Genomic DNA, 18,092 nt, shown 5'->3' with positions numbered 1-18,092 from the left:
TGTTTCTTACTGGCACCGGAGACGAGGATGACGAAGGGGTGGCATGGCTAAGGCAAGGACAACCTGACAGTGTCCAACAGGAAGGGGGCACTGGACTTGCAGCCGGATAGTGTTGCTGCCGCGTCCGCGGCCATCGTCGCCGCTTGCGCAGATCTGAGTTGTCGCCGCCACCGCTGGTGAGCCTAGAGGAAGTGGTTGTCCTAGAGGTAGTGGTGACCGAGTAATTGGGGGTGAGGCTAGATTTGACGCTGTGCCGCCGCGCTCGATTTCCATCTCCTGCCACCCCCTCATTTTCGGGTTGCTTCCGCGCGTGTGAGCTTGCGCCGCACTGAGCCCGACTTGCTAGAAACTGCCGATTCGAGGGTTTTCAGCGAGCGAGGCTCTGGGCTGCTTTAAACTTCGTGCCCATGCGAGCCAGTCCACCCCTTATGCACCCAAACACACATTTCGTGGCCCAACTCGGCTTGGTTGGCCCAAATGCAGCAACCAAACACGTCTACACAAAGTTGGCCATCTGGCTATTGCTCCTAAGCAACTCTTCAGCGTACTTTGGCCATGGAATCAGTGATTCTGATGACCAATGCTTGAAGGACCTCAAACAATCGTTGATAATGATATTCTAGGGACAAAATTCCGATGTAATTTTATTGACATCCGCGATGACAGTGGCATATGTTGGTTCACCAGAGTGGAATGTTGGCACCCTGATGAGAACAGGGTTCTCAGTTTGCACCTCGGCAGCCTAGGACTCGAAGGCCCATTCCCTTGAGTCCTCGAGCTTTGCACCTCCATCACTGCCTTGGACCTGTCAGGCAACAACTTTTCAGGGCCGCTCTCGGAACATATCTTGGAGTAGATGCCCTATGTGAGCTTTCTGTACATCTCGAATAACGGCTTCTCAGGTGGAATCCACGCAAGCATCGTGAACATGACCTACCTCAATGTCATTGCTCTTCAACACAACCAGTTCGCCGGCGGAATTCCGACGATCAACCTTTCACGACTCATTTCTTTCAACGTCGCCGAGAACTCTGTTGTCGGGTCCTGTCCCGGACTCTCTGCAACGCTTCCCGGCTGCCAACTTCATGGGCAATCCGGGGCTATGCGGGGCGCCGCTGGACAAGAAGTGCAGGAAGAGGTTCAGGGTGCGGATACATGTTCGGCTTGTCTGGGTTTGGGAGATGTTTGTCCGGATTCGGAAGCTCCTGCATAGGATCAACGACGCGTCCAGCATAGGGGCGTTGGCTGGGTTCATCTTGGGGTTCGTGGTGGCCTTCTACTTCCCGCACAAGTTCTTGTTTTGTGGGAGGCTCCAGCCCTACGTCTTTCCTATTTGTGGGTGATGACGTGTACCACGTGCATATGCAGTGTGATTGTTCAGAGATCTGCTTAATAAAAAATTATCCACATTGGTTTTCAATTTGAAGCATGAGTGGCTGATTGGGCACTGATCAATGCTTAACGCTGGAAATCCCTTTTGGAGCTCGGCCTCCAATGAGGCCTCCAAATTCAAAATTCATATTTTTTACGTTTCAAAAATTCTGAAAAAAAAACCCACAGATATACATGAAGGCATAACACATATGTGTGTAAATTTTCAGGACAAAATACGTTGAAATGAGGGTTGTGCAAAAAAACAAATCTGAGGCTGTTTAACACACGCTACAATTCATGTTCCCAGGCCATGAATTTGTCTTTTTTGCACAGGTCGCAACTCAAGGTATTTAATCATGAATTTTTACACACATGTGGGTTACATCCTTACATACAACATTTTTTTAAAATTATTTGAACCATAAAAGTTTAAATTTGAAAATTTCAAAAAATAAAGGCCTTCATGAAGCTCAGCCTTCAAAAAGCCTCCCTCGCTTAACATTTATTATATACTCCCTTCATTTCATAGTTCTTGTTCATGACAAGAGTTATGGAGCAGATGAAGTAGTTGAGAAGCGGGCCCATGCGCCTTGTCGGAATGTCACCAATGGGCAGTAGCATTCTCGCGTTATCTCTACTCCTAATTGCTCAGTCCGTACGTCGTTCGTTCGTTCGTTCCCTTCCACCCATCGACCGATCGAAGGAAGTCGCCCCCACCTCGCACGCCTCCCCCCCTTTTTTCCTATTTCCGTTTCGGCCTTTCGGCCCAAGACGTTTCTCTCCTCTCGCACCCCCTCGTGTGTAGGGTTTCATCAGGGAGATGTTGTGCCGCCGTCGCTCCATTCGTCATCTCCCGCTCGACTGCTCCTCCCCTCGACTAGGGTTTCTTGAGCGCTCCGACGCCGCCCGAGCCCTGTCACCTCCAGTTCGCACCTGATCCTCTCCATCCCTCGTTGTGTCCCAATCCACCCCTCACACTCGTACCATCCCCTCCTCCAGGATCGACGATTGTACCACAATGCGTCGACTCTGCTTCTCCTGGTGATGACCTGAGGGGATGTGTTTCCAGGCATTGGATGGCGATCGTGGCCAAGTTGCGGCAGTGCCTCAGGGTTGCTGGTGACGGGTGGGACTGCCTAAGCATGATCGATGGCTGCTCCAGAGTGCATCAACTTGGCATCTCAGGCGGCGGCAAAAAGCGAGCTACGGCGGAGCCTCGACGTTGCCTGGCGAGGAAGTGGTGCAAGGTGCGGGTCTACAGCTCCTGGGGCATGCTTCTCCCACCACGTCGTTGCGGATTGCGACCCTGTTCCTTAGCCACGTCGCAGCCTACTCTGATTGTGCAGCGCCGACCTCGGCCATGTCCGCCGACCGCCGTGGGCATTGTTCGCTGCCTACATGTTGTCCTGGGTCGGTTTGCCAGTTGCCACACAACCTATAATTAACTAAAGTGGTGTGCTGTTTACTCATTTTTGGATGGCAAGATGTAAGGAGTCCGGAGGGGGTCTGTCCAGACCATAGCTCCAGCGGAAACTGAGTACCTTCTTTAATTGCTTCCTCGTCTATGTAGTTTTCCTGTTTGTATTGTGATGCTATTCGTAAATTGAAACAATTCTACTTTCACTTGTTATTCTGCAGTGTTAGTTTAAAATTTCCTGTTAACAGACTTCTTATGTTTCACATTTACAGAAGCAATTTTATTGATTTTATACATGTACGTGTAACTCTTGTAAGAATGGGATTTACCATTCCCAGATATGATTAAACACCACAGGTCGGAAATTTGCAGAGGCAACTCCAGGAAGAGATGAACATGCTTCTGGTGTTGACAAGTTTGTGCTTATGGTGGAAATATGATTGGTTTTGTTTTGTTAGCAGGGATAATATATTAAGCTGTTTGAACTGTACCTGTCCGCAAGAAGAAAACTATTAGAACTGACAGGGTATAAATTCTATTAGGTTCTATGTCTATTTCCCGAATACCTATATCGCTCAGGCTACATCTACATCGATGTCAGTGGCAGGTATGATTGGTGCAATTTCAGCCCTGTTGAAAGTAATTGGTGCATAGTTTTTAGGTTCTCTTTTTTACACCAGACATATTTCTTTTCTATTTCCAGCTTTGAGTACCTCAATTGATAGTGTTTTTTTAGGGGCTCAATTGATAGTGTTAATTAACTTAGCTAGGACAAGGTTGGTGCATTTCCATTATTTTCAGGTTGAAGCCTTTGTTATTCACATTTTAGAATCGTAGTTAAAAATAAATAAGATACATATTATTGTATTATGATATTCTGTAGGTTTAATTAGGAATTAGTCCATTGATATCAGCCCTCAAATTAATTAACAAGATTGTAGATTTTATCATATAATGTAATTAATGATAGTGACCAATGAAACGCTTCTAACCTGAGTTCAGTTGCTTGCAGGAGAATGAGTAATCATAGGCTTCTACTTACTCGATCTGTTGTACACATGTAGAACTAGACAGTCGGGGGAGACGCTTGCTCGTACTTTAGACCGAAGGCCATTAACACTCATAATTTTCTGTCCAGATGAAGGCATGTAGTTTTTACATATACAGATACTGAGTTGTTGCTAGGTGAAGCTGGAGCTATTAATATAACCCTTGCTTATATTTAACTACTTAATATATACACTTTTCATAGGAATGTAAATTGAGCACGGTCATGGAATCATTATCTACCCCTGGAGTATCCTAGGCCTAAATAAATGATAATTTGGGAAACAAAAATGACAAATTCATTGCGCCAATGTGTATGATCGAAAGCCCAAATTTAAATAGTTTTGGTCTTTCTTGTTTCTAAGCTATGTCTAAACTTCCACTTACATTTTGTAGCATGGTAGATATATGTTTTTTTGACATGATAAACTATTTTCCAACCTTAGTGAAGGTGGGTTGTACGGGATGTTTGTTGTGAAATGTTCTACTTGTTAATTATAGAATATATTTTGTAAATTTTGGTTGACTATGTCAGTGTCAGAGTCCAATTGACTGGGTGTGCATAACGAACCATGAGCTTTAGTTGGTTGTAACATTAATTGACGTGGCATTGTTTTAAACTTATGTGCGGGTTATGTCTTTATACTGCATACTGCTCTCTATCACCCTTTTTTATTTGTTGTATGGCACGACTGTCAACTTGCCTACATTTTATTTTGGTATATATACACAGTTCATCAATGCTTTCGTGTTTAACTATAGTTCTCTATGTTTATGTCAACTCCATACAAGTGCATCGTCTAGCATATGTTACTCCTTTTTTATCCTTGGACCGAACCTACATACATTACCTGATTGTGGTAATAGTACCTATTAAGACTTGCTTTCATAGTGTACAATGATATTTGTTCTGTTGAAAACAATATATTTTGCTACAAAAGGAATGTCAAATTAGTTATCCTGATGTGATTGCAGGAAGTAGGGATAAATGGCTCAATTATGCAATTAACTACTGCAACTCGTTTTGTCATGTGACTACAGTTGATTGATTTCCATCAAATTGTTTCTATCTGTTAATATGGGGACAATATTAGGTTAGATGTCCAATGATAGTCCAAATATATGGCATTGTCATCGCTAGAAAATTAAAGTGTGTATTTAAGTGGGATGGAGAGAGAGATTGTGAGCCGGATGCGGCATTGACAGAGGTGGCGAGTATGGATTGGAGAGGTAGAGAATGAATATATTGAATGAATAAGAGTGATACATAGTATTTTTACCCTGAAGGGTGATACATGATTGTTGTTGAAAGCCCCATTGCAATGCACGGGCAACGACGGGACACTGTGAGTGTTGGTGACGGGGTGGTACGGCAACTTCAAAAGTGAAGAAGAACAAACCATGAGGGGGCGGACATCATGGTTGTGTCGACATCCAAGAGGATGTCAGATTCTGTGGTTACTGCCAGAATGGAGTTCCAATCAACTAATGCTTATGTCAACACCATAAGCTTGTATGTAATTGTACAAACTCTCCTATGTTGTATGTCATTATTTTCATTGCTATGGCTGTTTGGGTCCTTCTGATCCCCGAACGGGACCTACGTAGATGAGATGATGTCTTGAAGTAAGTTATCATATGCACAACCATTTTTCTTCTCTTCAAAACAATGTATCATATTAAAAAATATGGATGGTTAAATATAGCATTCTGATGTGATCGAACGAAATGTGTGTGCGTGCGTGCATGCATGCATGCGTGCGATGCTGCCACTTGTAGGCAACACACTCGAGATCAAGAGAGGGGGAGATCGAGGGAGGGAGAGAGGGCAGAGAGATCTTGAAGGTACATATTGGTAGGACAAACACGTTCTGAAATATAAATGGGATTTGGTGGCAAGTCACCATTATAGATGTTCCCAATCTAATGTGTTGTAGAAATGTTATTCCATAAATATGTCTTTAGCTCTTGATATTTTAGTATGTTTGTAAATTTATACATTCACATATCAGGCCGAGAAACATTTTTAATTGGGGAAGGAAGAAAAGGAGAGCATTTTATATAGAGGTAAAAAAGAAGTCACCAACGCAGCCAGTTGCAATGCATGGGCATTCTACTAGGAGCAGGGGATGTTCCATGCAATGTCAGAGCAACTCTTAGGCCAGAAACCAACTATGTGCACTTGAGGTAATGCAATCCATCAGATATGTGTATTCATGTTTGTCAGTTAGGTTACACTAGGAGCAGGGGATGTTCTTCCGTGCTGGATCAATATGTGGATCCTGCCTATGAAGTCAATTTTAGTATATTCAGGACATAGCCGGTAGCTTAGCAATTTCCACATCTGAGTTTTGTTTAAAATAAAGTTATGCACAACATGTATAGCCTACATTATCCATACACAGATATACTTACATTTCATTGTACAACATGTACATGTATGCCATTTTGCAAGAATAATTCCATCTTGTGTATATGAACAACAATTTGAGAAAGGCGCCAGTGGCTGTTACGTCCGACGGCTCAAGATTGCAGGCAGAGTGCTTTGTGCATTCTCTTTTGATTTGTCATCTACCAAGCAAACAACCATCATGTTTGTTACTAGGAAAACCGGTGACCATGGGGGGGCAAAGGCAAAGGTCGTGTTCCACGGTGTCCAATTCGCACAACAAGTGTGGTTGATTTTTAATTTGATATACATGAAAATTTCATTTTTATTTTCGTTCCATAAAAAGGTAGGTTGATTTCTGGCACTAAGATAGGAAGGCGGTTGCTGCCCTTATCCCTTGTTGTTGGCCTGCCACCGCGATGTCTATCATTGGCTCACTTAGAACACGGCGAAATAGATTTTGTGATAAGAGTATGGGTTGAGAGTGAGGGGATGAGGATTGTGGTTGGTCTGTTGAGTTACGACTGTTTGAGAGGAATATTTTCGATACTCTTCAAAATATGGTAAATTACATTTTATTAGAGATGGCTATGTAGCAACTTGCAAGAGTGAGCGTTTCATTTTTTACCAAGTCGTAGAAATTTTTTGCTTCAATAGAAGCGTAAATTTATTGGTTGGTTGCTTCAAGAGTTAATAGCGGAGATGGTGACGTATCAGTTGCATGCCCAATAACGGATATCATACTTTATACTCTTATTATTTCGTGGTAATGCATGACGTTCAACTATATGTTACAACTGCCTTCTTGCTCGAGGGGCGTCATGGGCAGCCCACGCCTTCGCCCCCCCCCCCTCCCCCTTGGTGGCGGTGGCGCATCAATAGGAATACGGGGAGAGGGGATCAGGACAGAGAGCAATGTGGCTCCAGTGGAAGTACGGTGTAAAGGATAGATGGTGCTACGACGAACATGAGAAAAGGAGAGGGCTCTAGAAACAAATGTTCCACTAGGGCGGGTAAACCAATGGGAAGGGGAGAGTCTGATATGAAAAAAAGGAGTATGCATCATCGGGTGGGGTTTTTGTGTTGGAGATAACATGACGGATAGTCTGGACACTCACTTTCCTCCCCCACATATTGGCTGGATTTGGGGGAGCCCAAGCTGTCCAAACGGTTGGATTTCGGGGAGCCAATTGGGCCTCTGTTTGATGTCTGAAGAAGGAATCTTAAGGGCTCATTCGGTTTGGAGGAAATCAAAACGTAGGAATTAGGAGTAGTATAGGAATATGATAGGATGGCACTTGCTATCCTAAGGAATTGACTTACCTCGTTCCTACGCGTAAAATAAGCTTTGAGTGGATGTGTAGTTTCCTTCAAAAACACGGGAAATGAGTAGTATTCCTACGAAATTCCTGCATGCATTTCCTACAAACCGAATGCATACATAGGAAATTTTCCTCTGGAATTCTTATTTCTATGTTTTTCCTACGAAAATCTTCCAAACCGAATGAGACCTAAACATACACATTATAGCCCGTAGCAACGCACGGGCATTCTACTAGTCATATAGTTGTTGCTCAGTCGTTGACTTCTTTTTCCAAATAACACATCGTTGAAATTTTGCTAATGCAAGGCACGGTTGCTTAAAACTTGCTCTTTCCAATATTATTATATGATAAAAGCTCTCCTTCCCATTCCCTCGATATGCGGATTCACCGGCGTGGAATGCTGGAGCCACGACGAGAACAGGGTGCTCTCTCTGCGCCTTTCCAACTTCGGACTTGAAGGCCCATTTCCTCGAGGTCTCCATGACTGCACGAGCATGATCGCGCTGGACCTGTCAGGCAACAGATTCTCAGGGCCGATCCCATCCTGCATCGCGCACGACGCGCCGCACCTGGACCTCTCGAACAACAGCTTCTCCGGCGAGATCCCGGACAGCATCGCCAACATGGTGTACCTCAACGTGCTCAACCTCGAGTACAATCAGCTCGGCGGCCAGATTCCGGAGCGGTTCAACGCGCTTCGCCGGCTAACGGCGTTCAGCGTCGCGGACAACCTGTTATCGGGGCCTGTTCCTGCTTTGCTGCGGAAGTTTCCGGCGTCGCATTTTGCTGGCAACCAGGGGCTGTGTGGTGCACCGCTGGACGAGTGCCCCGGGAAGGGACGGGGATGGGTGCGGATCATAGGAGTAAATTGCAAAAAATCATCATAATTGAAGACCCTAATTCAAAAAACCATCATTTTTTGATTTTTTTTAAATAACCATCATGATTGTGCTGACAGTTTTTAGAAAACACTGATCGATTGATTAGAGCCGTTTGACAACGAATCTGACGGGTAGGTCCTATTGTCAGGTCAAAGTGGCATATGCCAAACAGAGTGAGGAGACGGACGTTAGGTCCTGTTGAGTAATTTCCTCAAACACCTAGAGGGCATCCCGTCGGCCGCCTAGCTCGCCAGTGGCAGCAGTACAACACCGGCGGTGGCAGTGTAGGAATGGGCTGCGAGTGACTTGAGTGCGAGGTAGCGCGGCCGCAGGCAGAGAGGCGGTGCCGGACCAGGCGCTCATGGGGTAGTCGGGGCGCGGGGCGGACCAAGAGCTCGTGCTCTCGGCCATGGTGCTCTGGATGTCGCGGGCAACGGCGAAATAGGGGGGAAGGAGATGGCCCACATGAGGGATCTCGGTGCCGGACCAGGGCGCCCACGGGGTAGTCGGGGCGCTGGGCAGAGTTCGCGTTCCTGCCATCGCTGCGGCGTGCCCGTACTCTGTAGCAGGCGGTAGCTCGAGCCGCCTTGCGTGGCCGCTGCTGATGGTCGCGTGCCCGGGCACGGCCGGTGCTGCTACTCGCGGCCCGTCGCGTGGCCGGTGCTGATGGTCGCGTGCTCGGGCGTGGCCGGTGCTGCTGCTCGCGGCCTGTCGCGTGGCCGGTGCTGATGGTCGCGTGCCCGGGCGCGGCCGGTGCTGCTGCTCGCGGCCCGTCCCGAGGCCGGTGCTGCTGCTCGCGCGCACGGGCGCGGCAGGTGCTGCAGCTCGTGCCCCCGTGCGTGGCTGCTGCTGCTGCTCGCGCCCCCGTGCGTAGCCGTGGCCGCTGCACTTGCTCGTGCCCTTGCGTGGCTGCTTGCGCCCCCGTGCCTGGTCGATGCCGCCGCCGCTGCTCGCGCCCCCGTGCCTGGCCATGGTCGCTGATGCGGCTCGCGTGCAGGAGCATAGATAGACAAGGTGGAGGGAGATCACGGAGGCGGAGGCTCGCGAGCCGGCCGGCGGCTGAATCCGTTGGTGCGCCGATCAGATGCAGGTGTGATTATTTCCCCCTGTCAACGCTTGTGGAGGAGGAAGTATAGAGGCTGACGTGCGGGTCCCATGTGCAGCTTACTGTACAGGCCAAACACCGTGAGATTTCAGTGCCACATCATCACTTACATCGGCCCCCATCTATCAGAAACGTTGTTAACATGTGTTTCAGTGTTTTTTGAAAACTGTCAGCAGAATGGTGGTGGTTATTTGAATTTTTTTTAAAAGGTGATGGTTTTCTGAATTAGGGTCCTCAATTGTGATGGTTTTTTGCAATTTACTCGGATCATGCAGATCAACGATGAGTCTAGTATCGGAGCGGCTGTCGGGTTCGTCGTGGGGTTTGTGGCGGCCTTCTACTCCCTGCACTGGGTCGTCTTCTCCACGAGGCTCCGTGCTTACGGCTTCCGCGTATGATCGATCCGCATGTTTTGGAAAATTTTCTGTCGTGAACAACAACTCCAACTGCGAATCTATTTTGTCTTTTTTTTTTGGATGATTGTCTTTGTCTCGTGTTGAAAAAGTTAGCTTTCATCCGATGAGCGTGGAAACTTGGCATGTGCCGGTGTGTTTGCTTGCAATGCATTTTTTTTTAAACGGAGGCCTCATCTCATCATTAAATAAGGAGAAGAACATAGTTTTAGTTGTTACAGGGCCATGCATGCCAAAATAGAAAGGGATCACTCTCCCGGTAAAATATTTCCCTAAAATCTAGCCCCAGCAATCACCCAAGTCTTCGCCTCATTCATGATTATCGCCGCCATCTTAGTGGGCAGGGAGGCCTTGTTACGAAAAACCGCGCATTTATTTCGTTCTAGATCTTTCAGCAGATGAACATTTGTAAAGAGTTGATCACCTTCTTATTGTATCCTGGCCGCCCTTCACTCGAGTTTCACCATTGCTTAATTGTGTCCTGGACTGCTAACCAATCCAACTAAAGATCAAGTTCCAAACTCTGATTGTAAAGCGGCACTTGAACATAAGATACACCGTTGTTTCTGCTTCGTGCTTGCAAAGCTGGCAAGGGTCGCAGTTTGGCTAACCTCTACGGATCAACCTATCCTGAAGAATGAGCCAGTAGAAAAACTTGAACTTTGGAGGTGCCCAAATCTTCCATACCATAGTGGGCATCTCGGATTTGATCAGTTTGGCAAACTGCATCTTGTATGTTGTGGTGGCGGAGTAGCATCAGCCGTGAACTTCCATCGGATTTCGTCCTTCGTGCTCGGGACCAACTCGACATCAAGGAATTGACGCCAAAGCTCGTAAAATTGTTGGATGAGCAAGACCGAGAAGCCACCTTGCAGGTTGATGTGTCTAACCCAATTATTATTGCTTAAGGCCTTGGCGACACAGCTATTGGTGCGCTTGGATAGGCCAAAAATGCCCGGGGCTATGTCCTTTGGTTTTTGCCCATTTAGCCATGGAGAGTGCAAGCTCGCCGTCAAACCATCGCCCATGATGATTGTCGTTGCCGCATAAAAAGGTCCTTCCTTGTCATCGCGCGGGGTTTCCATGCCCACCCACGCTCGCTGGGGATTCGCCAAGGCAAACCAAAGCCAGTGCAGCCGGAGTGCGCGAGAGAATTTGTCGTGATCGAGGATGCCTAGACCGCCGAGGTAGGTCGGGCGACAGACCATCTTTCAGTTAACCTTGCATTTTCTGTCCGTGACCTTTGCTATGCATATTTCAGTCACAAAAAAAAAATCTCTTGTACAACGATGCACGGTGTGATAATAATCTGAAAATGTTATGTTCTGATGTATTGATGCACGCCCACCCGAAATCAAGGTCAAGCAAACCAGTTGTGACGGCAAAGCCGCACACGCCATCGATTGCTTCCGGTTCTGGGCACTGCTTGACTCGTTTCTTTCTTTTTGAGAAGAAAAGGGACTGCCCGCCCGCAGATACAGATTGATTCGTTAACGAAACTTGAGAGTTTCTACACCACCCGTAAGGGCACTGCTGCCTGCTGTACTACCACGTACTGAAGTACCTTTGAGCTGTCCAAGCTGGAGTTCGATGGGCCTCACTACGACAGACGCGCTGTGGTTCCATCACTGCTGACCCGCCGTGACTTGGTCGTTCGTTGAAGCGAGACGGCTATCTCTAGAGCTGTATGGATGGGTCCCGATAGCGAGGCCCTCCATCGACATCCGCGGCGAGACGCACCCACACCACGTATGCAGTACGCCACTCACCAAGGCGCCGTGGTCAACCTCCCAAATCGGCGTATCGATCTCTCATGACTCGTAATGAGCTTAGTTCTCCAGAGAAAGGGACGGTAACGGAGGTATCACCGAACAACAAACAGTTGTAGACTGCACTTTAAAAGCTAAATGTGCTACCAAAGATCAGAGTATTCTGATGGAGAGCTCTGCGCGGGATCCTACCAGACTCTGCGACTCTACATCATCGACACATCAAAACGACGGGCCGTTGTGATATCTGTCAAGCTACAGATGAAGATCTGAAGCATGCATTGATAACTTGCACACATGCAAGCATGTTCTCGGTGGCAGCTAGAGATCGCTTCGACTTACAGCTACCGCGGCTGCACAAGACACCTGGGCTCGCGACATCACACTAGATAAGATGCTCTCTGATGATGCACGGTGCAAGATTATTACCATCATGCACTCCATTTGGACTTCGACGAACAAGTGGACACATGAACAACAAGGGTTCGATCCTTCGATGGCCATGAAGTGGGTGCAGGAGACGCTGTCTATTGTTGACATACCAGGCTGACATGCTCGGACGGCTGGCCATTGCTGCCCCCCCCCGCGAAGCGGGATGGATCACCATTAACACTGACGGGTCAGTGTTCGACGACCGGGCCAACGAAGGGGCGGGGGGAGTTGCACGCTCCCATCTGGCTTTCCAAGGCGCTTGGTGCAAGCCTCTGTCGGGCGTCTCAAACCCTTTCATTGCCGAGTTACTGGCTTTCAGGGAGGGGGTAATTTTTGCTCAGCTCCGAGGTTACTCACATGTGATAATGGAGGTTGACTGTCTTCACTTGCTTGATCTCTGAAACTCGCGAGGCAATTCCAGATCGATTGCATCGCCTATCTTTAGAGAATTTTTGGACATTGTACCACACTTTATTTCCTTTTCGGTTCGACATGTCGGTAGGAACTTGAATGTGCCGGCCCATCTCTGTGCTCAGCGCGCCTGTATGCTTGATGGGATGGATAGTTGGCTAGATGTTAGCTCAGATTTCCTACGTGCTAGCCTATGGAAAGACTGTAACCGACTTTTGTTATTCTGAATAAAGTCCTAAGTTGGATGGAAAAAAAATCTCCCAAGCCAAGAGGGAGGATACGGTACCGATCGATCCGTGTGCCGACAACACGGGGATCATTAGCTTGTGTACGTAGCTAGCGTTCGCCTTCCAAAGCAACAAGCTACGGGCATCTCCTCGTAAACCTTTCGCAACCGTTGGATCGTGCTGTCTGGATCACTGAAGATATCTAACGCTGACCTATATTGATCCGTGGGACAGTTCAACATGATTTTTTTGTAACCTGGAGACAAAAGTAATTAAAGAGATTTGCGGGAGTCCGGATCGATCCTAAGCCCGTTTCTGACCACCGAGACTCACCAAAAAATCCCTCCCACCTCTCGCGCGTGCTCCCGCCTGGTGCCAACTGTCCACATTAATGTTGTTGTAGAGCGCGCTGCCCCACATTAAAGGCAGATCAGTCTCATTGCCTCCGCCATTGAAGCGGCGCGCCGGCTAAAGGCGTCGCCCGCTACACATCCGGCTGAACACGCCTTCTCGCCGCATTCGTACGCCTACAGTAACTTCGTGTGGAAGCCGAGAAACCTATTTCAGCCACACGTCCGTTCAGAAGCGGGTCGGCATTAAACTCAACGCCAGCCGAGCTCCTCCCTCCCGCCCTCTAATTAAACGAGGGCAGAGGTCGGGCAAGAGTCACACCCCTCCGCTGCTCCCCTCATCTCCTCCTTCACCATTTTCTTCACCATTTTGATGGCATCCGACGGGCAGGAAGAGCAGTTCTTCGGCCTAAAAGTCAGCCTTGTGGCCCGTCGAGCCCGGCGGATACGAGCGAGACAGCTCGCTACTCTACCTCCCTCCCCTAGACCGACGGAGCAAGTTGTCGCCCCAATTCGGCACGTGGTTCAGCAACTCGCCGCTCCAAGCCAGCTTGTGAAGGAGTGGCGAGTTGCTCCAGGCCGGCACAGTGGGGAGCACGCGGCACGGGCATGGACGACGCCGCGTCGTACGGCCCCTCCAGTGCCTACAGTCGCGTCATCCGCCGTCGACGCGCGCATAGCTGCACCATGCAGGCAGAGAAAGAAGGCGGACGCTCGGAGGAGATCAACGAGTCGAGGAGGTGGTTGCTTTACCAGGCACTGCAAAATTTAGCGTGTCGTTATAGCGCTTCACCATGCGCCGCAAAATCTAGCGCGCGACCAGCCGGCGCTTGGAAATTTTTTAAAACAACACATAGTTCAAATTCATAGCATAGTTCAAGCCCCAAACCACAAGCAACTAAATAAAAATAGATAAAACGATGCTAACTGAAAATAGATAAAACTACTCATCGATGGTGTAGTCCGACGACGTAAACGCGTCGAGCCACCGAGGATGTTCATCGTCCTAGGTCGACCCAGGTCCCAACTTGATCTGGGCTTCCGCCCGTTATTTCCACGCATGCTTGTCCAGCCGACATCAGTGCTGACCCACCGTGACTTGGTCAGAGAACAGAGATGTCATGTTGAAGCGAGAGGGCCATCTCTCGAGTTGCATGCATGGCTTCCGTCCAGTAGCTATCGAGCCCATCCATCCACATCCGCGGCGAGACGCACGCCCGACTACGCCACGCCACTCGCCAGGGACGCCGTGGTCAAACCTCCCAGGCCAAGCGGATACCGATCCATCCATCCACGCGGATCGCTAGCTGGTGTAGCGTTCGCGCTCCAATGCGACAGGCTACGGCCACGCGGTGATACGCCGCTAAAGTAGGCATTCCACACCGTTGCTTTCGGTAACAGGTATGTCAAGACTCTATTTTTTTTTAATATCAATACAGACGCAAGCGCTCATACATACGTGCATATACTCATTCCTATAAATACACACACGCACGCCCTACCTCTATAAGAACCTCCGTGAGACTGAGCCAGCATGTCATCTTAAAATTTACGAAGTCACCGAAGACATCTTATCGTCGACGGGAACGTCTCCTCTTACTGAAAACGCATCGCCGGAAATTCTGAAATAAATATAGGAATAATGCGAGCATCAGAACTTAAACCCTAGTGGGCTGAGATACCACTGTCCCTCTAACCATCCAACCACAAATTGGTTCGCGTCAAGACTCTATTTGGTTGCATGACCACGCAAAAGAAAAAAAAAGACTATTTGGCCGCGTGCATCCAGCCCAACTTGGTTTGTTTGATTGTCTCATCAATTCTCCGACCAACAAAAATCTTAAGGCGGTTTCAAGGTTAGGCTAAGCGGGAACTGTCGATTTTACCGTTTTGGGGAGCTAGTCTATGGCGAGCCATGTGTGCCTCTCGCTTGCATGTCTAAAAAAATATGAAAGACAGACGAGACGTCTCAAATCCAACTTAACACCCACCCCTCTCTTGCCTCACTGTCCAAACACATTTACACCTCACTCTCTCGCTGCTCCTTCGGTGTCTCTGATGGCCTCTCCACCTTCACGGTGTCCCAGTCCCATTCGCACTAGTCACGAGAACCACAACCACTAGGTCGACAGCTTGACGGCGGGGGGCGTTGACCATGATCAGTCGCTTATGGCTCTGAAGGCCCCAACCCCATTCTGCACCAAGCCACGGTGTCGATGCTAAATCTGCGGCCATCGACCACCCGTCCGCGTTCGTTCCCGTGCCTGCGATGCTTGTAGTTCATTGGCGGCAGTGACGTGGATGGGGTCTGCAGGTGCAGGCACATCGGCTTTGGCCGGGGTTTGGATTCTCACTCCCCTACGAGGGTCTCGCTCGGGATCCAATCTTATGGTACCCCAGCTGTCCGCCGGTATGGCGAATGCCGCGAGGGTGATGATGACGACCGCCGTAATGGTAGGGTCATCGACCGCGATAATGGTGTTGTGCAAGTTCAAGAGAAACATCACGAAAAAATCACATGCTTGAAGCTTGTCGTCCATTCTGGTGATAATGGACTTGTAAAGATGTGCCGAATAGAGGCTCACCCATAGTGGACTATGGGGGAACAATCTACTAGTCTTCATCTAGTCAGCGCAATCAAGAAAGGTGATTCAATTTAAGGAGGACAAGATCTTCATCATCTAGCTCAAGTGAACTAAGCGCAAGTCAAAGGTTTGACATTGATAGGTTTTCTATTTTACCGGTCTCATAGTGTTAGTTGAGAGACCGGGTTATAGGTTTGATTACCGTACTATCAAGGAGGGAGGGGGGCTGAGTGAGTAGCTTGATCGTATTGTTCGTAGAGAGCTCAAACCATTGCACCCTTGTCATCATCTTTCTTGGTTCTTGTTTGGCTTTTCTCCCTGTGAGTTTTCGAGCTTCTGGTCATCTTCATAACAAGCTCAAGCTTATCGAAAACCGATTTCGTATGCATCATCTATATATTGTGTTTTTTATGTTGGTGTTTTTATCAGTTCTTCACTCATGGAGGTTTTTATCGTGATTTGACAGCTCAGCTTTCTATCAACCTTGAGTTTATTGAAATCAGAGTTCATTTACACAAGTTATGGCAGTTTTGGTCTTACTTGCATTCATCTGTTGTGCATTGCCCTTTTTGGCAAAGGCCAAGCGGTAGTACCGCTGGTATCTATGGTACTACCACTTAGGCGATACTTCTGCTGGTCGGTACCGCGGCTAGTTCTACTTGAGCTTGAGGCTTCTGTTGCCCCCTCAACAATTCATGGTAGTACTGCTTGCTACTCACGGTAGTACATCTTAGGCGATACTTTGTTGGTTAGTACCACGGCTACTTTCACTTCTGTTGAAGCCTTCTTTATGCCCTTTGTCAACTCGCGGTAGTATTGTTGGCGCCGCTCCGGCACCGTGCGAACTACCATTGGTTTCTCTGTCGCCCTTCAACAATTCGCGGTAGTACCGCTTGTTGTACGCAGCAGTACCGCTCCGACGGAACTATCATACTAGTATTGGTTCAGTGCTTGTTGGGTCACGTTGAAACTACCGTGCTAAGCGGTAGTACCGCTCGCCCAAGTGGTAGTACCGCTTAAGGCATAACCAGTGCATAACGGTTGGATTTTTGCCCCTACTTTAAAAGGTGGTATTCTTTCCCTTTGCTCCAAACGACTTTGGGCAAACTTTCTCTTGGGTGTTTGGGCACCCTAAAGCTTGTGCCTCTTGGGTGTTTGGACGCCCTAGACGGTTGGTGGTATCGTGGAGCTCAATCGTTATGGTGCAAAGCCCCGGGCAAGCTTCAGAGTCTTCAATTAAGTTGTGGAGATTGCCCCAAGAAATTTATACGGGTTACGATGACCGCCCCCAAGGGTCACCATTTGTAAAGTTTGGTGGCCGCTCTCAATGGTTCCTTAGTGGAATCATAGTATTTTGCATTGTGCGAAGACGTGAGGAGAATACAGTGGTCCTAGGAGTATTGTGCCTCCACGTTGCTCTAACGGAGATTAGCATGCGCAAAGGTGTGAACTTGGGATACATCCTCATCTCTGCATGCCTTGGTTATTTCTTACCTGAGCCCTTTACTTATGCACTTAGTCTGTGATAGGCATAATGCTTCATGTTATATATCTTGCTATCGCATGGTTGTTTATATTGCTTAGTATAGGTTGTTGGTGCACATAATTGAGCCTGATATATTTAGTTTTTGTGCTTGACAAATTAAACGCTAGTTTTATTCCATATTTGTTCAAGCTTAAATCATATTTTTTTTGGACGCTCATTTAATCCCCCCCCCCCCCCCGCGACTCATGACACATGGACTTCTTCGTCGGCTCCCAAGAACATTTATCCTACTTTCATATGTTTCTGTATTTTTTTTGCTTTTTTTCACAAACCCAAGTTGGAATTACTAGTGATCTAAAACATCTTTTATTTATTTACAGAGGGAGTAAGAGCAACTACAGCCAGACCCCCCCCCCCCCCCCAATACCCGTCCCAAACGCCCGGCCGGGCTGCCCGGTCAGTGCCCGGATGGAAAAAACGCTACCCAACCGAGCGCCTTATTTTTGGCCCAAACGCCGGACTGACCGACACCCCCCATATCCGACCCAAATCTGAGGCGAATATGGGAACGCCCGAACGCACCCCGCCACGTCGAACTTACCGCTAGGGCTCGTGTCAATTCTCTCATAACCGCCTCCCCCCTCGTTGCCCGAGCATCTATCTTCTCTTCTCAGTTCGCCCTCCTCCACACCCCTGCCACCGGACTTCCACCGCCATGGATGCTCAGTCATCGGATTTGCACTTTGTCAGAGAACGAGCTGCTAACAACCATTGGAAATTCAGCTTGTGCACTCTAGAGATCAGATTGCAGATGATTTTAGCAAAGCATTGCCCATAGGAAGGTTTGAAAAGTTTAAATATAATCTTAACTTGATCAAGTT

General features: G+C 48.1%; 1 protein-coding gene and 1 pseudogene across 1 annotated transcript; both read left to right on the top strand.

The window, feature by feature from the left end:
- The first annotated feature begins 407 nt into the window (after positions 1-407).
- On the top strand, positions 408-1,343 carry LOC125547067 (putative inactive receptor kinase At1g27190; annotated as a pseudogene).
- Positions 1,344-8,031: 6,688 nt separating this feature from the next.
- On the top strand, positions 8,032-9,965 carry LOC125547066 (uncharacterized). Its single transcript, XM_048711094.2, has 2 exons — positions 8,032-8,415; positions 9,814-9,965. The coding sequence occupies exons 1-2, from the start codon at positions 8,047-8,049 to the stop codon at positions 9,934-9,936; spliced, it is 492 nt and encodes a 163-aa protein (XP_048567051.2). The 5' UTR covers positions 8,032-8,046; the 3' UTR covers positions 9,937-9,965.
- Positions 9,966-18,092: the final 8,127 nt, after the last annotated feature.

This window comes from Triticum urartu, chromosome 3A, assembly GCF_056163025.1.
Source record: "Triticum urartu cultivar PI428250 chromosome 3A, HENAU_Tu73, whole genome shotgun sequence".
NCBI classification, from domain to species: domain Eukaryota; kingdom Viridiplantae; phylum Streptophyta; class Magnoliopsida; order Poales; family Poaceae; genus Triticum; species Triticum urartu.
Note: the sequence above shows the minus strand (reverse complement) of the source record. Positions and strands in the feature narration are given on the sequence as shown.